The 27967-nt window shown below is 52.9% G+C and overlaps 2 protein-coding genes across 2 annotated transcripts; both read right to left on the reverse strand.

Moving 5' to 3' along the window:
- Positions 1-1559: 1559 nt before the first annotated feature.
- LOC134807165 (annexin A8-like) lies at positions 1560-17733 on the reverse strand. The gene is made up of 12 exons (XM_063781723.1): positions 17473-17733; positions 13370-13460; positions 12106-12200; positions 10655-10768; positions 9801-9891; positions 9062-9141; positions 8514-8573; positions 7875-7968; positions 7540-7635; positions 5704-5762; positions 4830-4952; positions 1560-2473 (listed from the first exon to the last, which is right to left on the reverse strand). Exons 1-12 carry the CDS (start codon positions 17491-17493, stop codon positions 2414-2416), a joined length of 984 nt encoding a protein of 327 aa, XP_063637793.1. The 5' UTR covers positions 17494-17733; the 3' UTR covers positions 1560-2413.
- Positions 17734-20787: 3054 nt separating this feature from the next.
- Positions 20788-25332, reverse strand: LOC743584 (protein FAM25A). The gene is made up of 3 exons (XM_016918317.4): positions 25234-25332; positions 23148-23210; positions 20788-20977 (listed from the first exon to the last, which is right to left on the reverse strand). Exons 1-3 carry the CDS (start codon positions 25304-25306, stop codon positions 20844-20846), a joined length of 270 nt encoding a protein of 89 aa, XP_016773806.1. The 5' UTR covers positions 25307-25332; the 3' UTR covers positions 20788-20843.
- Between the last annotated feature and the right edge of the window lie 2635 nt (positions 25333-27967).

Genomic DNA, 27967 nt, shown 5'->3' on the forward strand with positions numbered 1-27967 from the left:
GAGTCCCCTTACTTGTTGGGTCAGAGACAAGCACCTTGCTGTGCCCTCCAGAACTGCTGACCCACAGAATCTGTGAACATTATACATGAGGATTTTATGCTACTGGCTCTGGGGTGGTTTGAAAGGCAGCAGTTGTAACTGGGAGCCCACCCTGTATAGAAATGTGAGGAAACTGAGGCTCAGAGAGAGAGTAAGTGACTCAGTCACTGATATAGTTTGGATATCCCCTCCAAATTTCATGTTGAAATGTGATCCCCAGTGTTGGAGGTGGGGCCTGGTGGGAGGTGTTTAGGTCAGGGGGCGGATCCCTCATGGCCTGATGCTGTCCTCACCATCTTGAGCTCTGACAGGATCTGGCTGCTTAAAAGTGTGTGGCACCTCCCCCCACCTCTCTTGCTCCCACTCTCGCTACGTGATGTTGGCTCCGCCTTCACCTTCTGCCATGACTGTAAGGTCCCTCCAGAGGCCTTCCCAGAAGCTGAGCAGATGCCGGCACCATGCTTCCTATATAGCCTGCAGGACTGTGAGCTAATTAAACCCCCTTTTTAAATAAATTACCCAGACTCAGGTATTGCTTTATGGCATCGAATAGCCTAACACAGTCAAAGTCATGGAGCTGGTGCAGGGCAGAGCCAGAATCTGCCTCCCATCCAAGTGAATTCAGAGCCCACGCTATTCCCATCTCCCTGATCAGGCTGGTTCCTGGGCACACGCTTACCCCTCAGGGCCACTTGAGGGGAAGTTTGCAAACTGGAGCATGTTCAGGGGTGATGGCCCCAAACAGGCTCCAGGAGGGACCACTGAAGGGACTGGGGACACTGGGCTTTGACAGAGGTCATCGCAGAATTTGTGGGCCTTCTTCAGATATCCAAAATGTTGTTACTGGGAGGGAATAAGTGTTGTGGCCCTAGATGGCAGAGGTGTGGGCTTGATGCGGCTGATTTTGGTTCAGGTAAAGCAAGAACTTTGCTGGTCACATCCATTGGAAAAAGATTGGGCTGTCAAAGGACGCAGTGAGTCCCATCTTTGGAGGCAGCCAAGTGCACCCGGAGTACTCAACTGCACCCTGAGTACCGCCAGTACACCCTGAGTACCCAAGTGCACCCCAAGCACATCAAGGACCACCCCTGGGTGGATGCCAAGGGGGTAGTCAGGCCACAGGTTGGAACAGGACCAGCTGACTTTAAATCCCTCTAACCCTGAGATACGAGGATGTAGCCTACACATCAGAAGGTGAATAGAATCTACCCTCATTTGCAAGAGTTGTCCCCAGGGCAGCGGTGGGTGCAGCCCATCCAGTGTTCCCACTGGGAGATGCCCACGAGGTGCTCAGGTACAGCCCATCCAGTGTTCCCACTGGGAGATGCCCACGAGGTGCTCAGGTACAGCCCATCCAGTGTTCCCACTGGGAGATGCCCATGAGGTGCTCAGGTACAGCCCATCCAGTGTTCCCACTGGGAGATGCCCATGAGGCGCTCAGGCTTCATGGCTCCCCAAAGCTCTGTTTCTGACAAATTAAATTGGTCCTACACTGGTCCCTGCTAAACATCCAAAGATACTTTGAGTTGAATACAAATCTTTATTATTTTGAAAATCATAGCAAAGGCACTTCAGAATCTCCAGGTACCCAGTCTCAGTTGCCGTTCAGTGGGGACAAGAGTGGTGCTGAGGGCATGGTCACACCCTTCTGTGCTGCATGCAGAGGGGTGCAAGGCCAGGGCAGCTGACCTGGTCAGCCACCAGGGGAGCCCACGCCTCTTATAACACAGTGTCCTTGGGTCAGGAATTTGTAGTTTATTTTGTTATTAAGATGGCGAGAGAATTTTTCGTCCATTTAGAGCCTAATATTTTTAGATGAATGTTAATGGCATCTTGGTTGGGATGGATTCGTGTTCGTTTCTCAGCTGCTGAAGGATGTGTGTTCTAAAACAAAAGGGCTCCCAGCCAGCTCTCTGGCTGCATGATAGAGAAGTGTTTCGTAAGACGCTTGTTAAAAACCCATATTCCCTGGCCCCTCTTGTGGAGACCCTGTTTCAGTAGATGGGAATGGGGCTGGGGTCTGTATAACCTGTGCCCAGGAGACTCTGTGACCAGTTTGGGAAGCTCCTGCAGGGAGGAAGGAATGACTCACAAGTCCCCAAGCCCTTCATGCTGAGGCATCTGTCTGGCTGGAGAAACACTAAGGTTGGCATTGTGCTCACACTGGGAAATGACCTGGAGGAAGTTGGGAAGAGGAGCCCAGGCCGGTTCCACCCTCTGGGTCAGAAACCCAGCTGGAAAGCACTGGAAATAGGGAAATAGAAGACTGAAAGGCTGGGACCCCCCTCACACCCAACCTGCGTCCATGGCTGAGGTTGACTGAGGAGTCCTGGAGACTCTGGCTTCATGGTCTTTGCTCTTGTTCTTCTGTGCCTCAGGGGTCGCTGCCCACCAGGCTCAGCAGGGCATTCTTGTAGTCGCCGCTGGTGTCTTCCTGTGGGCAGGAGGCGCATAAGCGTGAGAAGGGGTTTGTTTGTGCCTGGCTCGGCAGTGGCGGCTGTGTTATTATGACCAAGAGTTGTGCCCCTGGCCTGCACCTGGCCCGGCCCTCCAGGGTTCCTAGCCGCAGGGGTTGTGCCGTCACCCCTCTTTCCTTATTTTTAATTTCAGGCTATTCCTTTACATTTCCTTTTGATTCTCTTACCAACTACATGCAGGATTGATGTGGAAAATGAATCAGAGACAGTTCCACTCCTAAACAAGGAAGGGGTCAGCTGTCCCAGGGTTCTTCTATTCGGGAGCCAGGGTGCCCAGCCATTCATTTACACAACACGATGCATCATTATTCAACACCTGCTGTGGCAGCTTGGGAATCAAGGCTGAGAGTGAGGCATCAGCACACACCTGGGGGCAGGGCCGGGGGTGGAGGGAGCCTGGACCATCACACCCTGACGGTGTGGCCGAGGCAAGCCCCTTCACCTCTGTGGGACTCATCTATGAAATGAGATTGATGCTGTGCTGCTGTGCATCTTGCTGAGACGTGGTGAGGGTACAGCAGGAGGAAGGCGAGCTGGTCTGCCCTGCATCTGGCTCACATCGGGTCCACAGTGTTTGTCTTCTGATGAGACTGACCTTGTGGTCCGATGACTGAGGAGCCCTGTTTCTTAGATACTGGTAGGTCCTGATGGGACTGGCTAGTCCGGGGTCTGCATACAGAGCTGGGAAATGGGCCAGGTCAGCTCACCCAGATTCTTCTTCATGCAGTTGAGGACAGCGGGGCCAAGAGAGGGGAGTGAATTCATTCACAACGGCATGGTGAGTAAGGGGTAGACTGGGGCTAGACCCACTTTCCACACTCTGGACCAGTTTAGGTCTCATGGTTATTGTCTACTTTTCACCATTTAGTAAAATTTGCCTGTTTTGAGCCTGAAATCTCATTACGGGTTTCAAACTATAATGAAATTTTTTTTAACTTTTTCCTTTCTAGACACGGTCTCACTCTGTCACCCAGGCTGGAGTGCAGTGATGCAGTCCTAGCTCACGGCAGCGTTGGACTCCTGGGCTCAAGCGATCCTCCTGCGTTGGCCTCCCAAAGCACTGGGATTACAGGTGTGGGCCACTATGCCTGGTGATTTTTATTATTTTGAAGACAATTTTTGTAATAGTTTTTAGAAAGAAAAGCATTAATTTTGTTTACTTTTTCAAATACATGACTTATACTTGGAGTGTTTATACATTTGCCTCTTAATTTCAATGCAGGAGTTTTTAACTCATATTAGTGTTGAAAACCATTTTTGCTTTAATGACATCTGTGGTCTACACTAAAAAGAAAATGTTTGGTCAATGTATTCATGATTCTAATTCAATTTTCTTAAGTAACAACATTAGATAAAATTTGAAGAGGGTGGCTTCATGTATCTGTAGAAATCTCTCTGATGTCGTAAGTTACCATGTGTGGTTAAAAGGGTTAATGACAATCAGCTCAGACTGTCTGCAGGTGACAGCACAGTCCAGGCTGGTGTGTGCCTTGCCCTCCTGTCTCCCGGCAAGATTGGCTGGGGAGCCTCAAGTGAAACCAAGAATAATTCCAATCCTCTCTTGCTCCTGCCCACCTGTTTCAAGATGTTGCCATCTTGAAACATCTGGAAACAGAAATGTCTTTTCCACCTATTGTCAGCTATGTGTTTCTTGAAAAGTGCACTTAACAACGACATTTGCAGAAGAGCTAGAGACTTGACTTAGTAGCCAAAGAAAACTTGGGGATACATTTGTCCTAATGTGACTTCTGCTAATGAAATCATGAAGACCTCAATTTGCAGACACCCCCAGAAGAGCTGTTTCTCCCAATTATCGCAGCGTGATAATCAGTCTGTGTTTTGAAGGCTCCAGAACTTTTGCTAATTGGAATCTGGTTAGATAGTCTATTGGCACTCATCTGACTTATCTCCTTAGAAGTTGGCCACCAGGACTACTTAAATCTGGATTTGAGCGGTGGGCCCGATTCCTACCGGACTAGTTCATCTCATTGACTATTCAGAGGTGGCTTCTTCTGCAAGGATTTGGTGTCTTTTCCAAGGAGCAACCATAACTTAAATGTGAAACCAACTTTCTGAGTGGGACACAGGGGAGCCTCTGTGCCCTGGTCTCTGCATCTCCCCTCTGCCCCCCATTCCCCTTGGGATCCAGCCACACTGACGTCTGCTGTTCCCTGCACACACCACATGGTCATGAATGCAAGCACATGGTGCCCACTGGGAAGGGAGGGGCTCACGTAGTGTTGGCCACAGCCTCCAGGTTTCCCTGAATGTCTAGGTTTCAGGCTGGCCTCAGCATTGGGAATGCCTGCTTACCATGATCATGCTACTGAGGGTCTTGCCGTACATCTTCTTGAAGTGACACTTGATAAGATTTAAGTCAATCTCGCTCCTTGAAACGATGTTTCTTATCAGGGTCCCATCACGTGTCCCTGCTCCCTGGGCAAGACAGCAGCCATCAACAATCCTGCCTCACCTTTCCTGTCCATCTCTGAGTGATGGATGGATCTGTGTGGTTGGGTTCTGGGGCTTTTAGAGGGAGGGAGATGTGGGAAGGAGCCTGTGCTTCAGCCAGGGAAGCATTAGGAGGGAAGCTTTGGTGGCTTAGGGTGTCCATTCCCTTAATTCCTTCTTACCCACTGACCAGAACTCTTCCTTTATGATGCCAAGTGCTCCAAACTGCAGTATGTTTGGTTTGCCACATCAGATTCTAGACACAAAATACTCACTGCTCCAGGAACAAGACTTCCTACTAGAGCAATGGCAGCAGTCAGCTCAGCCAGGAATTTCACAGGCAGGGCCTTCCTGCTCACCTTCATCCCTGACCAGTCTCATGTCAGCTGGGGCCACATGGCCAAGGGAATCGCATGCCCTCTCTCATTTCCTGGGCAGAAGTGGCCAGAGGGCTTGGGTTTCGGGTGTGGAACTAACTTCAGGGGATATCAGCAACCATCAATCAGAGAAAATGGGCAATGGTTTTAGTTTCAGGGAATTATTCACCTCTGGAGATGCAGCGTCCCTTTCCCAGACTCAATTTCACCTCCGAGAACTAAAACCTTTCTGATACACAACAGGTTTGGGTAAGATAACTCCCCCGTGTGGAGGATTGTGGTGGTGGCTTTCAGCTCCTTGGCTTTGCACTTGGTGCTATGTAGGGTGAGCGTCAGGAAGAAGAAGACAGGACAGTTACCTTCATGGCATAGTAGAGTCTCTCTGCAAAGTAGCTGTGGAGATTTTGGGTGCATTTCACTGGCAAACAAGAAAGCTGTGTTAATGCCTGGAGCTGGTAGGTGGCACTACCTACAACTTTATGTCTTGCCTTAGGTCTTAAGAGTCAGTGTTGTGCAAGGCTTGGCATATTTCTTTGTTCCCTGCCTTTCCCAATGTGAGAAGCTTTGTGTCAGGTGGTGTGGGACAGGGAAGGTAGCCCGGGGCACTGGGCACAGCTCCAAAGGCCCAAGCAGGCAGGCAAAAGGGTAAGATGTGAAATGCACCAGACTGTGGGGCTCATCTGAAGACACCAGCTCAAGCCCATCCAAGGGCAGCTCAGACTCAGGACAGGCCCTGGGCTCTCAACCCAGAGACACCTCCACCAAAAATCCAGACTCTCAGCTCCACAGAAGCACCATGGGATGGTGGCTGCTGGCCTCAGAGTGCCCTCTCTCTCACACTTATCAGCAGGAACCCTGCATTTTGAATTCCCATGTGACAAGTGGAGTTTGGCCCCACAGGACTAAGGCACCTGGGGGCGTCTGGTCCAGAGACTGGGCCCATGCTTGCTCCCATGGGTACTGCTCAGAGACTTGGCATCTGGGTGGGGAAGGTTGGCATTTTCACTTAGGGCTGCAGAAGGAGCATGGGCTTTGAGTGAGGTAGGCATGTGTTCACTTCCTGCCTTGATGGTGCAGTATGGCTTTATTACTCAACCTCCCTGACTCGTCTGGGAAGTGAGACTGATGCGAGGCTTCAAGGTGAAGTGAATAGGAAGGCCCAGCATGACGGAGCACTGCATGGCTTCACTATTCCCTGCTGGCAGACTTCATTCTTGGTGGGTTCAGGCCAGATCCAGGGGTGGAAGCTGAGATTGGAGCAGGGGTGTGATTAGATGCCCTGACATAGACCGGATTGTATCACAGCATCCAAGGCCAGCTGGGGTGTCTCAGATGGCCCTGTCCACCCAGAGAGGCTAGGAAACAGCAGGGAGCCTGCTGGCTGCTGGGCTTTGCACGGAGGCAGCCTGGTGTGGAGGTGAGAGCTGCAGGCCAGGAGTCCGGACCTGGGCTCTGTGTGTAAGTGGGAGAAGAGATGTCCCTCTGCCCTAGGCCTCAGCTCTCTACTCTGCAGTGACTCTTCCCATTGTGATCTCAGCCCTGGAACCCATGAGAGCTCTGGAGTGGGTCCTCCTGAGTGGCCCTGACTTCCTGCTGTGGGGAAGATCCCCAGTGTTTCTCAGCATCAGACCATCCGTCACTCAGTTTGGACTCAAGCCACACATCACTGTTTCTTCAACTGGCAATGAAGGCAGGGGCCAGGCCCCTGGTTCATGTCCAGAAAGATGACTTTGTGCTGGCCAGGGCTTCACAACCACAGCCAGAGTGCTCCCTGCATGGCTGCCATGAATACACACAGTGTTGGGGCTGGCATAATCACTGGCGTATGCATTTGTGTGCGCACACACACACACAATCTGTCTCACACACACACTCACATTCCACCCACAGTCATGCACACACACCCTCAGGCACACACACTCTCATGCACACACACACTCATGCAGACACACCCACACAGCACTGGGCACCACGTGGGCAGCACAGAGAACAATCCTTGGCAGCACACACTGGGACTCTAGGGGTGGAGCAGTCCCTGGGTGAGGGAGACAGGCAGAGTGTGAGTCGGGGGGACATCCCGTGAAGGTGACACAGGGATTCTTTCTCTTGTGGTCACATCCCTAGGCCCTTTGTTCTTTGGTGCTGCCCCACGGTGAGCCCTGTGGCCTGAAAAACGTGCAAGTCTGAGCTCTTACCCACAGTGAGCATGGCCTCCTCCAGCGAGCCATGGGTCTCACTCTTGATGCTGTCCTCAATGCTCTTGTTGGCAATTTTCTCATACTCTTCAAACACTGTGGAGAGGGCTCTGCTCAGGGGATGTTCAGACCTCCTCGTGATGCCCCTCAGTGTCTCAGATCAGAGATCGCACACCAATTTGCCGCCCTGACCTCCCACTGGTGGCTGGGGAAACAGTCCTGGGCTCCCTGGCTCTCTCCCTAACTCTAGACTTGACAAGGCAGAAGCACGAGGGAGAGGCTCATGGCCAGGACACCCCCTGTGGCCCCGGCCCCAGCCCCTCCCTCCCTGGTACCTCTCAGCATGTGAGTGGCACTGCGCATGCACAGGATGGTGATGAATTTCATCTCATCAGTCCCACGAATCTTCTCGCCTGCCGCATACAGATCCTAGCATTGGGAAACCCACAATAAGCCAGTGAGGGAGACCAGGGAGGTGAGGGACTGAGCCCCAGAGTCCCAGAGCTGTGGCTATGGCCCGGCCCTGTCCACTCTGCCAGGCCAGCATGCTCCCCTGCTTGGTCGTCTCTGACAGGGAGCTCCCGTTTCTCTAGCAGCTCTGGCTTAGAATATTTTGTCTATCCTGGGCCGCAAGCTGCTCTAGGAACTGCCTGGTCCCCAGACTTCCCTCTGCCAGCAGGCAGACCTACAGAGACCCGGACACCTGTGTCCAGCACTGGGGCCTAGCGCCCCCAGGTTCATGGGCTGTTCCTGCCAGGACAGAGCTTTAGTGCTCCCCCACCCCCAAGTCACACTCCTTCCTCCCGAGTCTCCCAACACCCTCATTCTCCTCCCCAGACACCACAGGACAAAGGCCTATAGGGAGCTGAGCTGGGTGGGTCCCAGCCCAGTGTCAGAGAAAGCCCCCGTGGGCAGAGGAGCCGGAGTCCGGATGGCAGGGGTGGGGCCACATGGCCGGCTGGGCGCAGCCTCACCTGTGCATCTTGGAGGGCCAGTCCCGGGTCCACAAAGCTGCTCACATCATCCCTGCTGCCCTAGGAACAGAGGAGGTGGCTCTGTAAGGCAGGCCAGCTGACCAGAGCATTAAGGGCAGAGGGGGGATCCTGGGCTTGGAGGGTAGGCATGGCTCTGCTGCTCTTTGGCTGTGGAAACTTCGACAAGCCAGTTATTCTCTTCAGCCCTTGGTTTCCTCATTTGTACAATGGGGGTGGTAAGGACTGCCTCATAAGGCTTGGGGGATTCAGTGAGCTAAGGTAAGCAAAGTGCCTGGCATGAGGCCTGCACAAAGGACCTGCTCTCCTCCTGCTTCCAGGATGCTCTCACATGGCTGAGTAAGGACAGGTGTGGGGGCTCTGCAGTTGGGACCCTCTAACAATGCTGAGACACACCCAATGAGCCCTGGCTGCTGGGCTATCCCATGCCCCTACCCTGACTCTTGTGGCGCTATTCAAGGGCTGCTCCCTGGGGTGGAGCTGTTGGGACTCCCAAACCAAGGCACTCCCAAGAGCCTAGGCTGTGACACCTGCAGGAGGCACACCAGGATCCTCTCCAGGTAGCCACTTGTGTCTGCTTGGATGTCCTCCTCCAGGCTGGACCCATAGTCTGCAGGGAAACAGGACCATGAGGCACAAGCAGAGGCCCACAGCCTACCCGGGGCCTGCTTTCCTCCTTCCAGCCCTGTTCCCCATACTTCTCCTTATTAAAGCCTTCTAGGAAAAAAAGTCCTTGGCACAGGGCATGGATGCAATGCCCGGGTGTCCAAGTGGCTGTCGCCTGGGTGGTGGTTCACAACTAGAAGCGACATGCGTACGCAACCAAGCTCAAAGCACAAGATGGACCAGGTCAGAGAGCCAGGCTAGGGGCTGCCAACCAAGTTCCATTTCATCTCAAGGCTTGGCAAAGCCAAAGCCTCCAGGAAAACTCCCCACTAGGTACATGATGTGGAGGACTGACTGGCCTCTGCTAGCCTGGGGTCCACACTCCCTACTACCACAGTCCTCAAGGGCAGAGATTTTAGTTGGTCACAGGCCTCTCTCCCCTGTAAGAGGAGCTGGTGAGCTTACAGATCAAGTCTGAGTCATGTTCAGTGTCACCATCAGGCACAGATCTTGGCATACGGTAGGTGCTCAGCACCTGTGGGTAAAAAAGTCCCCAAAGGGTCCTTTCTAGTGTGGCCCAGGTTAATTCTTGATCCTTGTTCCCTGCCAGGCTGCCAAAGCTTGTGGCCACTCCTGAGCCCCTCCATCTGTGCCACCCCTTACCTTCCTCATACGCCTTCATTATCTCCCGCAGCTGGTTCTTGGTCCGAGAGGCCAGGATCTCAATGATGACACCCTCCTTGGTTCCTAAGCCCTGTGGACAGAAACCTCTGCCTGCTGGAGTGCTCTGCCATGACCTTCTGCTCTGTCCACACCTTCTTTTCTCAAGATGCCTGAGCCTCAGGAAGGACCTCACTGCCCTGCCCCACTTGAAGTGGGAGGATGTGATGAGAAAATCACATGCTTGTCTTCAGTGATGAACATTGAGGGCAAGTGCTGTGACGGGGAAGCCCTGTCTCAGCTCTCCCTCCTTAGCTGGGTGGTCTCAGACAGGCTGCTCCATGTCCTGGAGCCGAAGCATCCCGATCCATAAACAGGAATAAGAAGCCTCCCCTGCGCCAAAGGTAGATTAGGGAGCGTGGGTGTAAAATGCCTGGCAGTGCCCATGCAGCAAGTGTCTTTCCAAACAAAATGACTATAGTTACTGGGTCCCCATCCTTATTAATCTGCAAAAGCAAAGAGTAGTGAGAGGTAGAGGGAAACCCAAGGGGCTGTGCCTGGGACTGTAGAGGTGGGTTTCCAATACCACTGTACACCTGAGCTCGTGAGGTTCTGAGAAGTACTGATTTTGGCTTCATCACGGCCACTCAACGTGTCAATCAGGCACCAGTGACTCCAGGTGTTGGGTGCAGTCTGAGCAGCAGGCTGCCTGCTCACTGGGCCCAGCTATGGCCCATATGGCCATTCCAAACAGTGGCTCAAGGGGAGCTCTGGGCTGTAGGTTCCCGGTCCCCGCATTGCCCCTACCCAGTCATGTGAGCACCCCTGCCACTCCCCTGCCCTGTCTGCCTGGTTACCTTCATGGTGTCATGCAGCTCCTTGGCTTCGTATCTGTATGGCGGGTACATAAGGGCCACAATGAGCCTCTCAAACTTGCCACTGAGCTCCGACTTCAAGGTCTCAGTGAGGTCCTAATGCGGGAACAGGGAAAGGTGATATTTGTCATAAGCCAGGCCCACCTGAGTGCAGGCAGCGGAGTGGTGGCTGGGTCCAGGGGCTTGGGCTGGATTCTGCGTGGGCCTTGCCACGTGCTGGCTGGGTTTCTTGGGCCAGCTCCTTAGCTTCTCTTAGCATCAGTATCTTTACCGGTTACACGGAGAGAAACGTGCTCCTGCTTCATCCCGTTGCTTAGGGGGTGGTGTGTGACTCAATTCAGCATTCAGTGCAGTGCTGGGCACATCATAAGCTCTCAGTAAAATGAAATTGATATTGCTAGCTAGACTGCAAGCTCTGAGTATGGCATCACCATAAAATACCTGTCACTTGGCACTCAATGAATGAATGCATGCCTGAATTAAAGACTTCGTCTCACATGTGCCTCCTTCTAAGGTCACATGTTGCTACGAGGAGCCACCAGGCTACATCAGCTGATCTACAGAGCAGCAGAGAGATCAAGGGCTTTGTCAGACCTGGATTTTAATCCCCACCTTGTTGATTACAGGCTCTGGGACCTTGGGCAACTTAAAACCTCTCTGGGTGCCAGTTTCCCCAAATGTTTGAATACAAAGAATGTATCACTGTGAGGACTAAGAGAGGGAAACTGTAAAAATGCATACTGGGTTCTCCAAGAGAATATTTGAGCCGATCTTCCTTCGTTACATCTCCAAACTAATGATATAGTCACTAGAGACTTGAGGCAACCATGGCTGTGCACATATTTAATCCTGTGTTTACTGTGTACCCCCAAATGTCAGACTTTGTCCCAGGGGTGGAGTGCAGGTGGGAGGAGAAACAAAGGGCCTGGCATACTTACTCCAGGCTCTTAGAATTCCCAGGTGGCAGAAGGGACGAGGTGTGGGTGCAAGCAGCTCGACTGAGGAAAGTGTGCCCACGCCCCAGAACAGAGCAAAGCCAGGCCTGCATGCCTGGGGCATGGAAAAGAGAAGGTGGTCTGGGCTCAGAGGGCAGGGCGAGATAGCCTGGGGGCAGGGAGACAGACCTCCAGTGGGGCCTTTTGGGTGCATGAGAAGGAATGCTGTGAGAGAGGAGGCAGGAAAGGAAGCAGGGAAGGCCAGCCACCCGCCAGGGCTCTGACACCTAAAAGTAGATCTGCCAGATAAAACACAGGGCAGCCAGTTACATTTGAATTTCAATAAAGAACAATTGTTTTCGTGCAAACAGGTTCCATGTGCCCATGCTGCCAGTGGGCTGGCTCTAGGGGAAAGTCGTCCAGAATGGAGCTGCCTCCCAGGCTGTACCCCCAACCCCAAGGCTCACCTATCCCCACCCCCACCAGCCTTCCCCTTGCCTTGCCGAACTGAGCCTTGAAGGACTTGGCGATCTGCTGCCGCTGCGTGTTGCTTCTCTTGGTGAGCACATCGATGATAGCCTGCTCGTTGGTCCCTGCAGGGATACAGCACAAGTGACCCTGCTGCCCCCAGGGTGACACACTGGTGAGGGCGGAGGAGGGGAAGGCGAAGGCAGCTGCTTGGTGGCTGAGCAGTTGGGACCCGACACCTGGATAGTTCCAAACCCCCGGACCATTTTCGTGGTGTAAACAAGACCCTTAGGAAATCTGCCTCCCCATTTCCCACCCCACACCCCCACAATATTGGGGCGTGCCCAAGGCCAGCCTCACAAGATGGAATCTGAGGTCTGGGTGGCTCTGGACATCAGCCCGGGCCTTTGGAGCTTGGCCGAGTGAGATCTCTGGCCCTGCCCTCCTTTGTGTTGGTCCCAGTAGGGGAAGGTCAAGACTAAGAGTCCAACCCCTGAATCTGAGGCCTGGCCCAGCAACTGCGTGGCATTGGGCAGCCAGCCTCATTTCCCTGGGCCTCCGTTTTCTCATTTGGGAAGTGGAGATAACTTTCTGCTTCACAGAAAGCAGAGGGCATGAGAACGTTTTCTGGGCTTGTCAGGAGCGGCAGTTCTCATTAATGCCCCTGATCCTCAGGCAGAGCCGGCTAAGGGGTCAGTCCCACCTGGGGTGAGGTCAGGGTACATGCTCTGCTCTCAGGTCAGGAGGGCTTTCTGGGCAAGCTGTTTAAATCTGGCCTCAGGCCAGCCCTCGCCCACTCATGGTAGTGCTGAGGGCAGCACTGGGCAAGTGCAGGAGATGGGAAGGGAGCCGGCTCCATGGCCATCGACATGGGGCAAGGGGGCCTTGAATCAGCCCCACAAACTCCCAACACCTCACAGCCCCAGCAGCTCTGTGCCTGGCATCATAAAGCACCACCCCTTCACACTTCATGTGACACATGAGGCCAAGAATTCTTGGGGCCACTTTACAAGTGAGAAAGCTGAGACTGATGGGAAGTCACTCACAGAGACACACAGCTCACCTCCCCACCCCCATTACCCAGGGAAGAGCAGCACCCTCCTGTCCAGTCTTGCAGGGTGGGTGCTGACCTCACTGCAGAAACAGAGGACTGTGTGATTCTCTGGGTAGTGGAGTCAGTTTCAGAGTATCATGGGACACCCCAGCTCCCCAGATGTCCCCTGGCACCCACTTTCCAGGGCTGTGAGCGGAGGGGTCTTGAGCAGAGGTGGCAAGGCTGCCAACACCCACTCACCGATCCCCTTCATGGCTTTGTAGAGGGTCTCTGCATCAGGGTCTGGGTTGAAGTGGGAGCTGCTCTTCACTGTGACACCCTCCTGTTCAATCTGCAAGAGAACCAGGCCTGCTCAAAGCAGGCAGGGACAGGGAGGGCAGAGCAGGCTCCCAGCCCATCTTGTAGCCCGCCCTGACAGGGTGAGCCCCTTCCCTGGGTACGGAGATCTGCTCAGCCCTTGCAGGCCAGTGCTCCACCCTTCAGCCCCTTGGCCAACGGGGTGGAGTAGCCAGAGCCAGAGCTTGTGGGGAGAAGCCACAAAACCTTTCCTGTCCCTGTCTGTGCCATCTGACTGCAGACAGCAGCCCCAGCCACACCCAGCTCCTTCCAGCATCACCCACCAGCAGCAGGAAGGGACAAACTCACCCAAAGTTAGGAGGGGAAAGAACACTTAAGCAAAGGCTTCCTGGAGCTGCATGCACCACCTTCAGAGTGTGCAGATGAGGTTGGAAGGCTGAGCATGGTTCTGCCTTTCTGAGGAATGGTTTGAGCTCAGTCTGCCCTCTTCCTGGGGAGTTGGGACTTACAGGAACTTAGAGGGCAGGGGCCCAGCTGAGCATATTGATAGTTCAGGGTGTTTGCAAGTCCACAGGCCCATGGGGCTCAGAGCGTCAGGTTTAGAAAAACCCGCACGATGCTCTGCAGATTGTGAAATAAACCAGATAACCAAGTGCCTGAGCCCTTGATTTCCAAGCCTCCAGTTCAGGGCTTGCTTGAGGGCTCTTTAAACTTGTGCCCTGCAGAATTTCTCAGATGATTAACACGGACATAAGTATATTTTGGGTGGAGGAATGGTAGAGAATGGAGGGATGTTGGAGATAGGTATTGAATTAGAGGGAGACTCAGAGATCCTCCAGGATGAAAAAGAGTTTAGTCCCATCCAGTCTTGTCTTCCATTTACCTGTTCACTTATTCCTTCCATCACCTCCATCATCTGCCCATCTACTTTCCCACCTACGCACTTACCCATTTGACTACCACATCCATCCATCCATCCACCCACCCATCCATCTATGCACCCGCCCATCCATCCATCCATCCATCCATCCATCCATCCATCCATCCAAGCCCTGGGTTAGATTGTGAAAATACAGAGATTCCCATGGATGGTATATCTGTAAGTATCTTTCCTTTGAGTAAGAGGTAAGGCATCTTTCTGAACTCTTTGCTTTAATTTCAAATGTCTGGTGACAGATCTTTGTGAGTCATTTCTTAGCACCATGTTTCACAGCAGAAATTGTTAGAAATAATTCCTATGGAAATTCCATCCAGAGAGAGCCAGTGTGGTCCCAGATATTGCTCATCGGTGTCCACACACACCATATCCCTTGCTTGTGGAATAATGCTCTGCTATTACTCCTGTTAGCACTTCAAGCCCCTTGTGTGTGCCAGACCTGGGCCAGGTGCTTTAGAAGCAATGCTTATGTCATGGCTTCCTCAACAGTTGTGCTAGGTGAGTACTGATGCCTCACTTTACAGAAAGGGAGCTGGACTCCCTTACACAGCTAGTAAGCGATGCTGTTGGGACTCCCCAGCCTGACTCAGAAGCTGAGCTCTATCTACCTCCCCTGCCCTACTGATGACTCCACCTTTCCCAGGCAATGAGTGTTCCTGGAACGTTCCACTGAAGGAAGCTTCACCCACAGGAACGCAGGTCGTCGGGGAATGTGGGAGGCATCTCGGCTCTCAGTGCCTGCCGGCTTCTCTCTGCCCCAGCACTCGGGGGCTGTGGTGCACCAGCGAGTGGCCAGGCTGTGTAACCGCATCCCTGAGGAGCATGCAGTCCCGCAGGGGTGCGGTAGGTCTCAGGTGCAGCATTTGTAAGCAGCTCCCGGGCTGGTTCTGATTTTGCTGCATTGAGAAGCCTCTGTCTCACTTCCCACTCTAAGGTTTTAGAAAATAAGTGTTCTGGGAATCGGAGCCCTGGCTATCAGGGTGGAGTCCTGGAGCTCCAGACCTCCTGCTGAGAAGGAAGGGTCAGCCTCAGGTTCCTGCAGGGTCTTGCCCAGGGCCGTGCTAGTCCAGACAGGCACATTTTCACTGAAAAGGTGACTCAGACCAGCATGTGACTACATCTATTAATATAACTTGTTCTGTGACAGGCACAGGGGAGCTGCCACGCCTTGGCCTTCCCCTGCTATGTGGCTGCCCAGAGGCCTGGGAGATGGGTTTGTCTCTATGAGAGACACAGAGGAAAAGGCAACACCAAAAAGAGAGGTGCAGATGGGCCCTGCCTACAGACAGATCTCTCTCCAGTGGCTCCCTCATCTCCTCCCATCCCGTTCCTGGCCCAGCTTTGTGCCTAGAGGACACTGGGTCCTCGCTAGGAGCTCAGCTGTTGCAGGTGGGGTCTACCTGTGAACTTGCTACCCCGAGCCAGCTCTCACATGGGGTATGGACGACCAGGGTATGGTTTTGGCCCTGGAGTCAGGCTGTTCAGATTCTCACCTAGACTCTGACACTAGTGAGTTCGGGCACCTGCCTAGCCTACTTGTGCCTCAGTTTCCTCATCTGTGGATAAGGATACTGGTGTCTACTTCATAGACTCCTTGTGAGGTTCAAGGGAGATATTGAATGTGAGGTGCTTAGAGAAGGGTCCGGCCACACAGTAGGGACTCAGTGAGTGTCACAGTGATCCTGTCAATTTGGCAGGTCCCTACATGGACAGCCCTTTGTCCTGCTGCACTGGGTGCAAGGCCCAGTGCCAGACTGCCTTGGCCAGCAACTGACTTTGGAAACCACCCAGCACTGGGCTCTCCCTGCCATGTCCACCTCCTCAAAGGCAGGTTCCCAGCAGTCTGGTTGAAGCTGCAGGCCTCCATGGCCGCTTGTCCTGGAAGAAGGCTGCTTCCCTGGGGGCCAGGACAGCTGCCCCACCTCACCCTGGCTTCCTCTTTGTCCCACCTGTCCAGAACCTAGCATGTCTGACCCTGAGGACACTTGCTTGGGTTGCGACATCTATGATCCAGAGACTCCCTGAAGCTGGACAAGCCTGGGTATCCCACAAAAGCTCACAGAGAACCTGGGGCTGGGCAGAGAGACCCAACTGCTCTCTGACTGGAGCCTGCTGGCCATTGGACCCTAGCAAGTCACTCAGTGTCTCTGAGCCTTCATTTTGTCATCTGCAAAACAGAAAGTGCAGCCCTGACATCCTGAGGCTGCCTGGGAGGAAAGGAAAAGGGTGTGCAGAGCCGGCAGCCGGGAGATGTCACCTCTGTCCCCTTCTGGATATTCAACTCCTTAGCACAGCGATGGCCTCAGGCTCAACCACAGACGGAAAGCTCCCGAGAACCCATCAGTTATGCTGGGGATGGGCTGCCCTGAGCCCCGGGTTCCTCCAGGCTCTAGCAGGCCAGGTCCTCCTGCTTCCCCTCTTCCCTCTCCAGTCTTGACAAATGAACATCATTGATCCCTGAGGTGAAGGCATTGATGGGTCCCCAACAGCAGGTTCAGGTTACTCTCATGCTCAAAGCCCTTCAGTGCCTTCCCACTTCTCTTAAGGTAAAGCCTAACTCCTCAGCCTGCCAGGCAAGGCCTTTCAGGACCTGGCCCTGCCTGCTTCCCCAGGTCCATCTCCTCTGGTACCAGGACCCTTGAGCTGTGCTGAGCAGCTTCCCTCAAAGCCAAGCTCCCCACCCTCTGACCCTCTGCACACAGTTCCCTCTGCCAGGAGCAGCATGCCTGATTCTCCCCAAATGCACACGTGTGTGCACCCCATACACATTTACACACAAGGCTCAACCATGATACCCCCTCCTTTGAGTGGCCCCACCCCTGCAAGGGTCCCTCCCCTGGACTCTTCTCAAACCTCAGCTTCCCCCTTGCATTTCTAGATTTCTTCATCAGCCTGTCTCCCGGCCCAGGTCCCATCCCTGCCGTGGGCACTCTAGGCCTGGGACTGTTTCTTCTCGGCCCCTTCCCACCCTCCATGCTTGGCCCAGGAGGCAGCCAAATGTAGACTGAGCCACTCCCAGCCAAGGGCGACTTTACATTTCTCAGGACTCCCTGGTGACCAGCACCCAACACCATGCAGGAACCCAAATCTCCTGCCAGCTCCCACTTACCCAGGCTTTCCACCAGGCCATCTCTTTCACTTCGGGGGCACCTTTCCCACGGAGATGAAGAGACACAGGTTGGCCTCTGCTGGGACTCCACACGTCTGGCTCCTGCAGCTGAGGAGTGAGCAGGCCGCTCACTTGGGTGTGGGGGTGCAAGCCCGCCCAGGGCAGCGCCACACCTGCCTGCCGCCCCCTCGCCCCCGGGCTCTGCCTGGCTTTGGGTGTCTCCTGTGGCTCCCAGGCCCCACCCAGACACTGCCCAGGCCTGCTCTGGGGAATTACACAACTCACTGTCAGATATTTGGGCTGTGGCTGTTACGCATACTGGAAATTCTTAGCTCCAGCCTGCGAAAGCCCCACTCAGTAAACACAGCTCCATGTTGATTAGGCTGGTCTCAAACTCCCGACCTCAGGTGATCTGCCCACCTTGGCCTACCAAAGTGCTGGGATTACAGGCGTGAGCCACCGCACCCAGCCCATTTTCATCATTCCTAATAGCCATGGAGTATGCCATTTAATCAACTGCATATGCAATATTATTTTTTTTTTCCGGGGGCAAGGGGCTCATATTCACCACAGATGGGAGGCCAGTTGGTGAGAAGGTGGCAGGTGGCATAGCCACCTTATACAGCATGCCATACTGGTCCACTGTCAGACCGGTGATGGCCACAGCTCCATCACCCCCCATGCTGACTCTGGCTCCTGCCTGGCTCTGCCCGGCCACCACAACCCCTCGGGACCATTCAGAGGCATCGCTGGAGGGTGTGTGGTTAGTGGAGTAGCTGGTCATGGGGAGGTCTCGTTTCTTTGGTGGAAGGCATTCCTGGTTCCTCTCATGAACAGGTTTCATATTACTTTGTGGTGTTCCTGGAGCCTGGAAGGAGTTGGCTTGCTCCCTGGGGCATCAGGAGGGGCTTCTCTGTAGCTTCTCTGAACCCCTCTCTGCTTCTGGCTGGGGCACCTACATCTGAGCTTCCAGTGGTGCTTCTGAGCAGCTGTAGTAAGCGTCCTCCCGGCTGGCTCGGGAGCCAGCCCATTTCACCACGCTTCCCGGGATCCACCCGCTCATCCTGGAGCCGCTGCAAACCTGGCCGCCGCCATCCCCAGCCCCGGAGCCGCCCCATACCCCTGTATATGCAATATTTGTTAACCATTCCCTTTTGGTGCCCATCTAGGTACAGGTATCATTTTTGGAGCTAAAGTATCTATAATACACTGGAAGTAACAGATGTCACCTCCATATTGTACGCCAAACCTAATAAGCAGAGCAAAACTTTTCATCCAAGCGATTTGGTTAACATTTTAGGATGTTTCTAATCTCTCAGTAATACAAATATGCTACATAGATCTATGTGTTTATCCTTTGGGCACCTGTGTGTGCCTGTGCATACCTGGAGAATAAAGTCCTGTGAGAGGAACCGCCATCCAAAGAGGGTGTTTCAGTCTGTACTGCCACCAACAATGTGCTTGTGCTTCTGAGCTTGCGTTTGGGTCAGGAGAATTTGAAAGTCATCAGGAACCAAACCAGGATATAAGGTTCAGCTGTAGCTGGAAAGTGGCAAGCGTTCCAAAGCTAAGACATTGGCTATACCTGGGCTGTTCACAAACTGTGAGTCCAATTCTGGATGAGATCCAGAAGTATGGTGAGCAACTCACTTATTTTTTAAGCAAAACACCTTTTCTTCTCATTTCTGCTAAGAACAAATAGCTTCCAGCAAGAGAAATAGGGGATGCAATATTTTTACAAATTACTTCCCTTTTTTTTAATTAAAAAAAGTTAAGTTAAATGCTATTTAAAGATATGTTTAACCTCTATGATACTGACTTGCTCATGAGAAGAAAGAGAGAGGGCCAGGCATCTTGCCCACTACTACCCACTATCAACACTTAGGCCTGACATCAGTCTCTAAATAAATATTCTGGGCCAGGTGTGGTGGCTCACGCCTGTAATCCCAGCACTTTGGGAGGCCAAGACAGGTGGATCATGAGGTCAGGAGATCGAGACCATCCTGGCTAACATGGTGAAACCCCGTCTCTACTAAAAATACAAAAAATTAGCCAGGAGTGGTGGCGGGCACCTGTAGTCCCAGCTACTGGGGAGGCTGAGGCAGGAGAATTGTTTGAACCCAGGAGGCAGAGGTTACAGTGAGCCAAGAACATGCCACTGCACTCCTGCCTGGGCAACAGAGTGAAACTCCGTCTTTAAAAAAAAAAAAAAAAAAAAAATCAACAGCAGCTTCTAGGATGATGAGCAGTGACTCAGTCTCTCCTTGACCAGATTCTGTAACCGTCCAGCAGAAATGCTTATCTGATCTCTGCGAGAACAGGAAGCAGCTCAGTGGGGGCCTTCCTTGCTAAATTCTTCATCAAGCTGGTCTGTTATCTGCCCTGAGTCCTGCAAGAACATCTCAAGAAAAATCCCAAAAACATGCAAGACAAATGAGGGCCCTCCCTTAGCATGTCTTGAAGCACTGAGGCACCTGAAAGTTGTATATAGTTTCTGGGGAAACAGTTTTTTAGGAAATGTAGCACAGACACTAACTATTCTTCCAGAAGAGCCCCTTCCTGACATGAAAGATCTTACTTAGCATGACAGAGAAGCATCTGATTCATCATGAGGACCTATCCAACCAGCAGCAGGGGCCCCAGTGCCAGTGTCCACCTCAGCAGAGGAGACACGGGGGACATGCAAAGTGTTTCTGTTGAAAAATACTTCACCTAGGGTGACTATAGTTAGCAGCAATGTATTGTATATTTCAAAGTAGCTAGAAGGCTAGGTACAGTATCCCATGCCTATAATCCCAGCATTTTGGGAGGCCCAGGCAGGCAGATTACCTGAGGTCAGGAGTTCGAGACCAGCCTGGCTAACATGGTGAAACCCCATCTCTACTAAAAATAAAAACAATAAAAAATAATAATAATAAAAATTAGCCGGACGTGGTGGCCTGCGCTTGTAGTCCAAGCTACTTGGGAGGCTGAGGCAGGAGAATTGCTTGAACCTGGGAGGCAGAGGTTGCAGTGAGCCGAGATCACACCATTGCCCTCCAGCCTGGGCGACAGAGCAAGACTCTGTCTCAAACAAAAACAAAAACAAAAACAAAAAAACAAAGTAGCTAGAAGAAGGGACTTGAAATGTACCCAACACATAGTAGTACCAAATATTCAAGGTGATAGACACCCGAAACACCCTGACTGATCACTATTCTGTGCATGCAATAAATACTTAAATGTACTCCATAAATATGTAAAATATGTTATATCAACAAGAAAATACTTTGCCTAGTGTTTCCATCCAAATGGGAATAAATCCAGCGCTCAATGTACACATGTCATGGCTTTTTATTGAGACTGGGGAAGGGCCGTGGTAGCAGGTGCACTCACTGTCCAAGTTTGTCCAGACTTTCTGCTGCATGGGTGATGGCATTTGTGACTGTGTTGGTCACTGTCTCGGTGATTTCCTTCATCTTTTTGTCCCCTGACTCTTGGGCTTTCTTTATGGCTTCAGCAATGGCTGTTGGAAAGAAAGAGGAAGAATGTCCTAGTGATCCACCCACTGAACTTGCGTCCCCTTGAGTGGCCTGTGGGATGTGGCCATCTTAATGGATTAGTCTCTGGAGTGGCCCGATGGGACCAAGGGCAGCAGGATTACTGCAGAATGAATTTGAATTTGGTTTTAATTTCCCCAACAACTTGCATTTCTTCAACTGTGAGTGAGACTGAGCATCTACTCATGGGTACATTGCCTGCTTATCCTTTTTTCTGGAAAATGCCTGCTTATGTCTTTTGACCATTTTTATATTGGGTTGTTATATTGGATTATCATTTTTATGAAAAATATTTTTCATCAGTGTGTAATTTTTCTTTTGGCTTGGTTTATAGTGTTTTTTTTTTTTTGGCTATAGAAAATTTCAGTTTTGGATTGTCAAATTTACTTAATATTTCCTTTATGGCACTGATTTTTTTGTCATAGTTCTAAAGATTCTCCCCTCTCCAAGATTAGGCCAAAGTCTCTGATGTTATTACTATGTCTAAATGTTTATGATGCCTTCCCCCTCAAAACTCATATGCTGAAATCCTCAGTCTTAATGTAATGATATTAAGGGGTGGGGCCTTTGGGAGGTTGAAATTAGCACCCACATAAAAGAGACCACAGAGAGCTAGCTCCTTCCACCATGTGAGGACAGAGCTGGGCCCATCCATGAACCAGAAAGACTCCCTCACCAGATGCCAAATCTGCCAGTGCCTTCCTTGATCTTGGACTTCCCATCCTCCAGGAGTGTGAGAAATAAATTTCTGTTGTTTCTAAGTCACCCAGTTTATGGTTTGTTTTTGTTTTTGAGACAGAGTCTTGCTCTGTCACCCAGGCTGGAGTGCAGTGGTGCAATCTCAGCTCACTACAACCTCTGCCTCCCAGGTTCAAGGGAGTCTCCTGCCTCAGACTCCTGAGTAGCTGGGATTACAGGCATGTGCCACCATGCCCAGCTGGTCTTTGTATTTTTAGTAGCAATGGGGTTTCACCATATTGGTCAGGCTGGTCTCGAACTCCTGACCTCAGGTGGCCCACCCGCCTTGGCCTCCCGAAGGGCTAGGATTACAGGCGTGAGCCACTGCACCTGGCCTATGGTATTTTATAATAGCAGCCTGAGCTAAGATGGTTATCTCCTAGTAAGTTAATAAATTCATTTATGTAAATTTAAGTCCTTCATCTACCTGGAATCTATTTTGTTGAAAAGGAATGAGATATACACATGCTTTGTACATAGTTCTACTCATAGCTCACACACATCAATTTAACATTTAACATAGAATTTTACATGTTAAATTTTTTTTTTTTTTTTTTTGAGACAGAGTATCACATTGTCGCCCAGGCTGGAGTGCAGTGGCGCGTTCTCAGCTCATTGCAAGCTCCACCTTCCGGGTTCACGCCATTCTCCTGCCTCAGCCTCCCAAGCAGCTAGGACTACAGGCGCCCGCCACCGTGCCCAGCTAATTTTTTGTATTTTTAGTAGAGATGGGGTTTCACCATGGTCTGGATCTCCTGACCTCATGATCCGCCCACCTCAGCCTCCCAAAGTGCTGGGATTACAGGCGTGAGCCACCACCCCCAGCAATTTTTTTTTTCTTTTTTTTTGAGACTGAGTCTCGCTCTGTAGCCCAGGCTGGAGTGCAGTGGCATGATCTAGGCTCACTGCAAGCTCTGCCTCCCAGGTACACACCATTCTCCTGCCTCAGCCTCCCAAGTAGCTGGGACTATAGGCACCCACCACCATGCCCGGCTAATTTTTATGTATTTTTAGTAGAGACGGGGTTTCACCGTGTTAGCCAGGATGGTCTCGATCTCCTGACCTCGTGATCCGCCCTCCTCAGCCTCCCAAAGTGCTGGGATTACAGGCATGAGCCACCGCGCCCTGCCATGTTAAATGTTTTGTCCCAGTGTGCTGTCACATAGTCTTGTGTGACTTTGTCTTCTTATTCCACAGAGAGAACCATCTAGACAGTGTCCTAACGCAGTACAGTCTGTGGCCTCTGATGAGCATAGATAACTGCCCCAGCCAAGAGGCTCTGAAAGGCTGCAACATTAGGGGCAGAGTTTGACCTGGTTAGTCAAAGAACAGGTTGGCCCAGCACCTAGCTTCCCTTCCTCCCTCCCTCCTTCCCTGCCCGACCTCAGCCGGCTGTACCTTTCTCTCCAGTCTCCTTGGCATGTCCCACCACCTCCTTCACCACTTCCTCCACGGCATGAACTGAACAGAGGAGACAAGTCCAGGGTGAGGGCTCAGAGCAGGCCAGCTGCCCCCGAGTCCAGGGTGAGTGTTCAGAGCAGAGCCGCTGCCCTCCCAGTCCAGGGTGAGGGCTCAGAGCAGGCCCACTGCCCTCCCAGTCCAGGGTGAGGGCTCAGAGCAGGCCCACTGCCCTCCCAGTCCAGGGTGAGGGCTCAGAGCAGGCCCACTGCCCTCCCAGTCCAGGGTGAGGGCTCAGTGCTGGCTTATCCTCACAACAGACCTATACATCCCTGGGCATCCTAGATGGGGCTCTGGGATGCCACCCCCAGCCAGGACAGACTGGCTCATGAGAAGGACCTTCCCCCACAGCTGGCTTCATTTGGAGACGCCAGGGCCTTGGCTGCCGGGAGACGAGCTCAGTGAGCCCCATGAGGGCATGGGTCCCTGAAGCCCCTTGGCCCTGCCTGGCCTGGAATGGCAATGAGCAGGCAGTCTTGCCAGCTGAGACATGAAGCCCAGGCTGGGCCTGTGTGCCAGGTCACACCCCTCTCAGGATGTGCTAGCGCCTGCCTCAGGTTGGTTTCCAAAGCCTCATCCAGTAAGACCAGGTCTCTCAAAGCAATTCCTCCAACAAAACGGAATTCTCGGCCTACTTCAGAGTTTTTTAAAGTGTGGGTGGTAGCGTGCTAGAACTGAAGGATTTCAGAGTCAGAAGAAATGGTTCTAACTCTACCTTCCACCTCTTGGTTCCCTCATCTTTAGAATGGGAATCTGTTGGGATGATGAGACCCAACACCAGGTCACGGGGGCAGCAAGTCCAGTGGAGCCAAAGGAATGAGAGACAGTTCGAGAGAGAAAATGGGAGCAGGGTGCTATCGCAAGTGTGGAGGCTGTGAAGGCCCCAAGTTCTGGGAGCCCACGCTATTTATTGGTGATCTAACAAAGAAACAGGTGGTGAGGATGTGGAGGTTGAAAGGAAACGGTGTATCAAGTGAATGAGAAACATATGGCTACTTGAGATAATGGGAGTGCTAGAAGCAAGGAGCCAGCAAATCTAGCAAGCCCTGCCTCAGCTTCTCTCCCAACACTCAGCTTTTCTCCCAACAGGAATCATAAAAAACTCAGAGGCTAGTGAAAGGTTAAAGCAGGTGGTCCACACCAGCTGCAGAGTCAAAAACAAAATACGCGTCTGCTGCCATTTAGAAAGAGGACACAAACTCAGGCAAGACTTTTTCACACGATGACCCATGAGTGGGGCCTGGCTGGGCCTCCCCACACATACCTGCTGACCTCTGAATACAACATACACTTCGGGACCAGATGCAGTGGTTCACACCTGTAATCCCAGCACTTTGGGAGGCCAAGAGGAATGGATTACTTGAGGTCAGGAGTCTGAGACCAGCCTGGCCAAAATGGCGAAACCCCGTCTCTGCTAAAAATACAAAAATTAGTCGGGCATGGTGGCGGGTGCCTGTAATCCCAGCTACTCAGGAGGCTGAGGCATGAGAATCACTTTGAACCCAGGAGGCAAAGGTTACAGTGAGCCGAGATCGCACCACTACACTCCAGCCTGGGTGCCAGAGCAAGACTCCATTTCAAATACAAATAAAAATAAAAATAAACATGCTTTAGGGGACTTGGATGAAATTGAAAATGCCCTTTTTGACTTTGAACAGACTTGGTGACTTGTTAAGAAATCTTTGAAGCTTTAAATTTATGGTAAAAATAAAAATCCATCTTCCTTTTCCTGCATAGGTTATTCAGAATAGGCTGTTTTGACAAGAAAGGCTCCCCAGATTTCCAGAGGGAAAGGTCCAAGCTGCCAGTGTTCACCCAGCACCAGGACTCATGCCCTGCCCCCAGGAGACCTCCCCAGGTCTGCACCCCTCAACTCCGTGCTGACTTGGTAGAGCAGGAGACCAGGGTTCCTGAGGGGCCAAGGCCTCCCCGCAGGTCCTCGCCTGCCTACTTAGATCCGCCTCCCACAGACCCAGTCTTCCCCAGATCCCCCCAGCCCAGGTAGAAAGGAGCCCCGGGTCCTCACTGGCTCCCTCGGTGGCCTTCTCGGTGCGGTGGGCCAGGCCCTCGGCAGCCAGCTTCCCCAGGCCTCCCAGCATCGTGTGGCAGCAGACAGTGGCGAACTAGGATGCTGAGGACTGGCCCAACATGCTTTTATAGTTGCCTCTGGTGCCTGTCTAGGCTCTGGGGCAATAAGCCCTCGCCCCAGCCCAGTAGGAGGCTGGACAGGTGAGTCAGCGAGGGCGGCAGCAGGAAGGGGCTGGGTGGAGCCACCCTGGCACTGGGGTGGCAGCATCCCCTGACAGCATGAGGCTTCTGTAACCCTGTCCTAGAGAACCCGTGAAGGATAGGGGCAGGGAGCAGGGCTGGACAGGAGAGATCTGGACATGCCTCTTCCTTGAGGCAGAGGGCCTGAGTGCCAGCCCCCCTGAGACCAAAGCTTCCCAAGCCTGGGTACTGATATGTACCTGGAGACAAGGCCTAGGATTCCAAGCCTGCTGCTCAAGGTCCCCAGTGTGGCCTAGTAAGAGGTTTGGGGGTTCTATGGGCCTGGAGACCTGGGCAGTCCTTTGGGTCACGAACACAAGTGGAGTGAGGGTGACTGCCCTCCCCATTCCTGGAGACCCTGGCTCTGCAGAGCAGTTTGCGGCCTCCATGGGACAGGGTGGGGCGTTCACAGTGGTGCCTTGCCCGAGGCAGAAGGGGGCACAGCACTGGGCAGAAGCGTAGTCACCTGGCGTCACTCAGCTGATGCTCACTCACCCAAGAGGCTCTGTGAGGTCGGCGGTGCCCTCCTATCCCCTGGCAGTCCTGGAGGAGTAGACAGAGGCCTCCACCACCACTCAGGGAGGTGCTTCTGGCCTTAGCTAGAATCCCCTAGAAAGCAGCTTCCCTGGCTCCTGGTGCATCGCATGAGGAGTGGCAGGGCTGCTCCCTAGTTACTCATGATGAACAGACATGCCTCAAGCCACCTGCCACATGCTGCTTCCCTTAGTCACCAGCCCAACCTGAGCCTCCTTTTCCTCATCTGTAAAATGGGCATAGCGTGCCTTCTTGGCTGTGTCCCTAATCATCCCTGAGACAAAGCATGCAAGCTCCTGGTAAACACCTATTCCCTCCACTCATCACTGAGGTGCCCTTTGGCAGTGAGCTCTGACCAACTGGTAGGGTGTGCCAAGGAGTGACTGGGACGTGAGGCTGCCTTGGAGCCAGAGGGCTGGGGAATGTGACTTCCGCTGGCCAGGAGCCAAGGAGAGGTCTTCCCATGCTCCTACTTCTGGAGTGCAGGCCTGTGGCAGGGGTCTGAGGCTCTCTCCCCAATGCAGGCTCCTGGAGCTGCTCTCCTGGGTGTGTTGGGGCCTGATTAGTTTACTGGACTATGGGCCCTCCCAGCCTGGGACTCGGGAGCTGAGACCCTCTTGCATTCCTGCATGGTGTTTGCGGGCTCCAGGGCTACAGCCAGTCCCCCTAGGGTAGACAGTGGGTATCGTGGGCAGCAGGACCTCTGGGTCTCAAGACTATGGCCCCACACATGCCATTGCTATCTTCTTTGGGCAGGGGTGAATTGGGGCTTAAACAATTTAGAGGGGCCCTCTTTATGAAAAAGAATACAATAATATGATTCTTGCACATTTTTCATTTATATACGTATGAACTTCTGGACCCAGAAGGGGCTGTGAAAGTCGGGGGCCTGGAGCTCAGGCGGGTCCAGATGACCCTGTCCTCCTTTTGTAACAGCCAGAGCCCAGGATGTTTTGCCCAGGGCATTGGGCTGGCACTGCAGAGGCCTGGGGGATGGGGGGACACCTGGGACATGGCTGGTGGGAATTGTTCTAGGAAACCTCAGGGATTCTCCCTGGACCTGTCAAAGCCCCTTCCTGATTTCTTCTGAGGCTATGTGTCCCCTACTCGCACAAGGGTCCTTTCTATGCCTGTTCCCCTGATAAATGTCATCTGCCTGCTCTAGAATGGCTTCCAGACCCCACAGACCCCCTCCTCATGAGCTCCCACCCTAGGGTACTCTCCACCAGTCCCCTCTTTCAGGAGCTCACCAGACCCAGACAGCCTGTTGTCAGAGCTCAGCCACACAGGAGGACCCTGGCCCACTGCCCAGCCCAGAGCCAGGCCCACCACAGCCTCTGGGGACAACTGCCCTTCCCCCCACCCCCTCCACATGGTCCCCTGCCCATGAGACCCTGCCCTGCTAATTTAATGCACTGCCTTGGTGTGAGCACTGTGATTCTAATGACAACACACCATGGCCTTCTGGGCGAGGCTGGGTCCAGACACAGATCCCAAATGCCTGCTGGGGAGAAGGCAAGAGGCCCGGGAGGCCCAGGACAAGACATGGGTCCCAGGCCCTGGTGCCCTCCCTCTTGGCCTTCCAGCTGCTGCTGCTGTGACCAGATTCCCGTTCACCCAGCCCAGTCCATGGGCCCCAGCAAGCCATCTGTGCCACACAGAGGGCAGACCCCTAAGAGTGGGACCCCTTTCTAGCCAAAGAACATGAGATAGCCCCAAATCCTCCTCAACATGATGGATCCTGGTCTGAGGGGCTGGGCTCAGGTGACTCCTGCAGGGAACTTCACCTGCCTGGATGAGGTCAAGTGTGAATCAGGTGGGGCCTGCCCTCCACCACCCCATCATGGAAGAGGTCCAGCCCACAGTGGGCCCAAGAGGGCTGCCCTTGGACCTAGGGACCCAAGTCAGCATATCCTGAGTCAGAAGGTCAAGTCCAGCCTCCCCTCAGGCAGGGAGAA

Source organism: Pan troglodytes, chromosome 8 (assembly GCF_028858775.2).
Source record: "Pan troglodytes isolate AG18354 chromosome 8, NHGRI_mPanTro3-v2.0_pri, whole genome shotgun sequence".
Classification (NCBI taxonomy): domain Eukaryota; kingdom Metazoa; phylum Chordata; class Mammalia; order Primates; family Hominidae; genus Pan; species Pan troglodytes.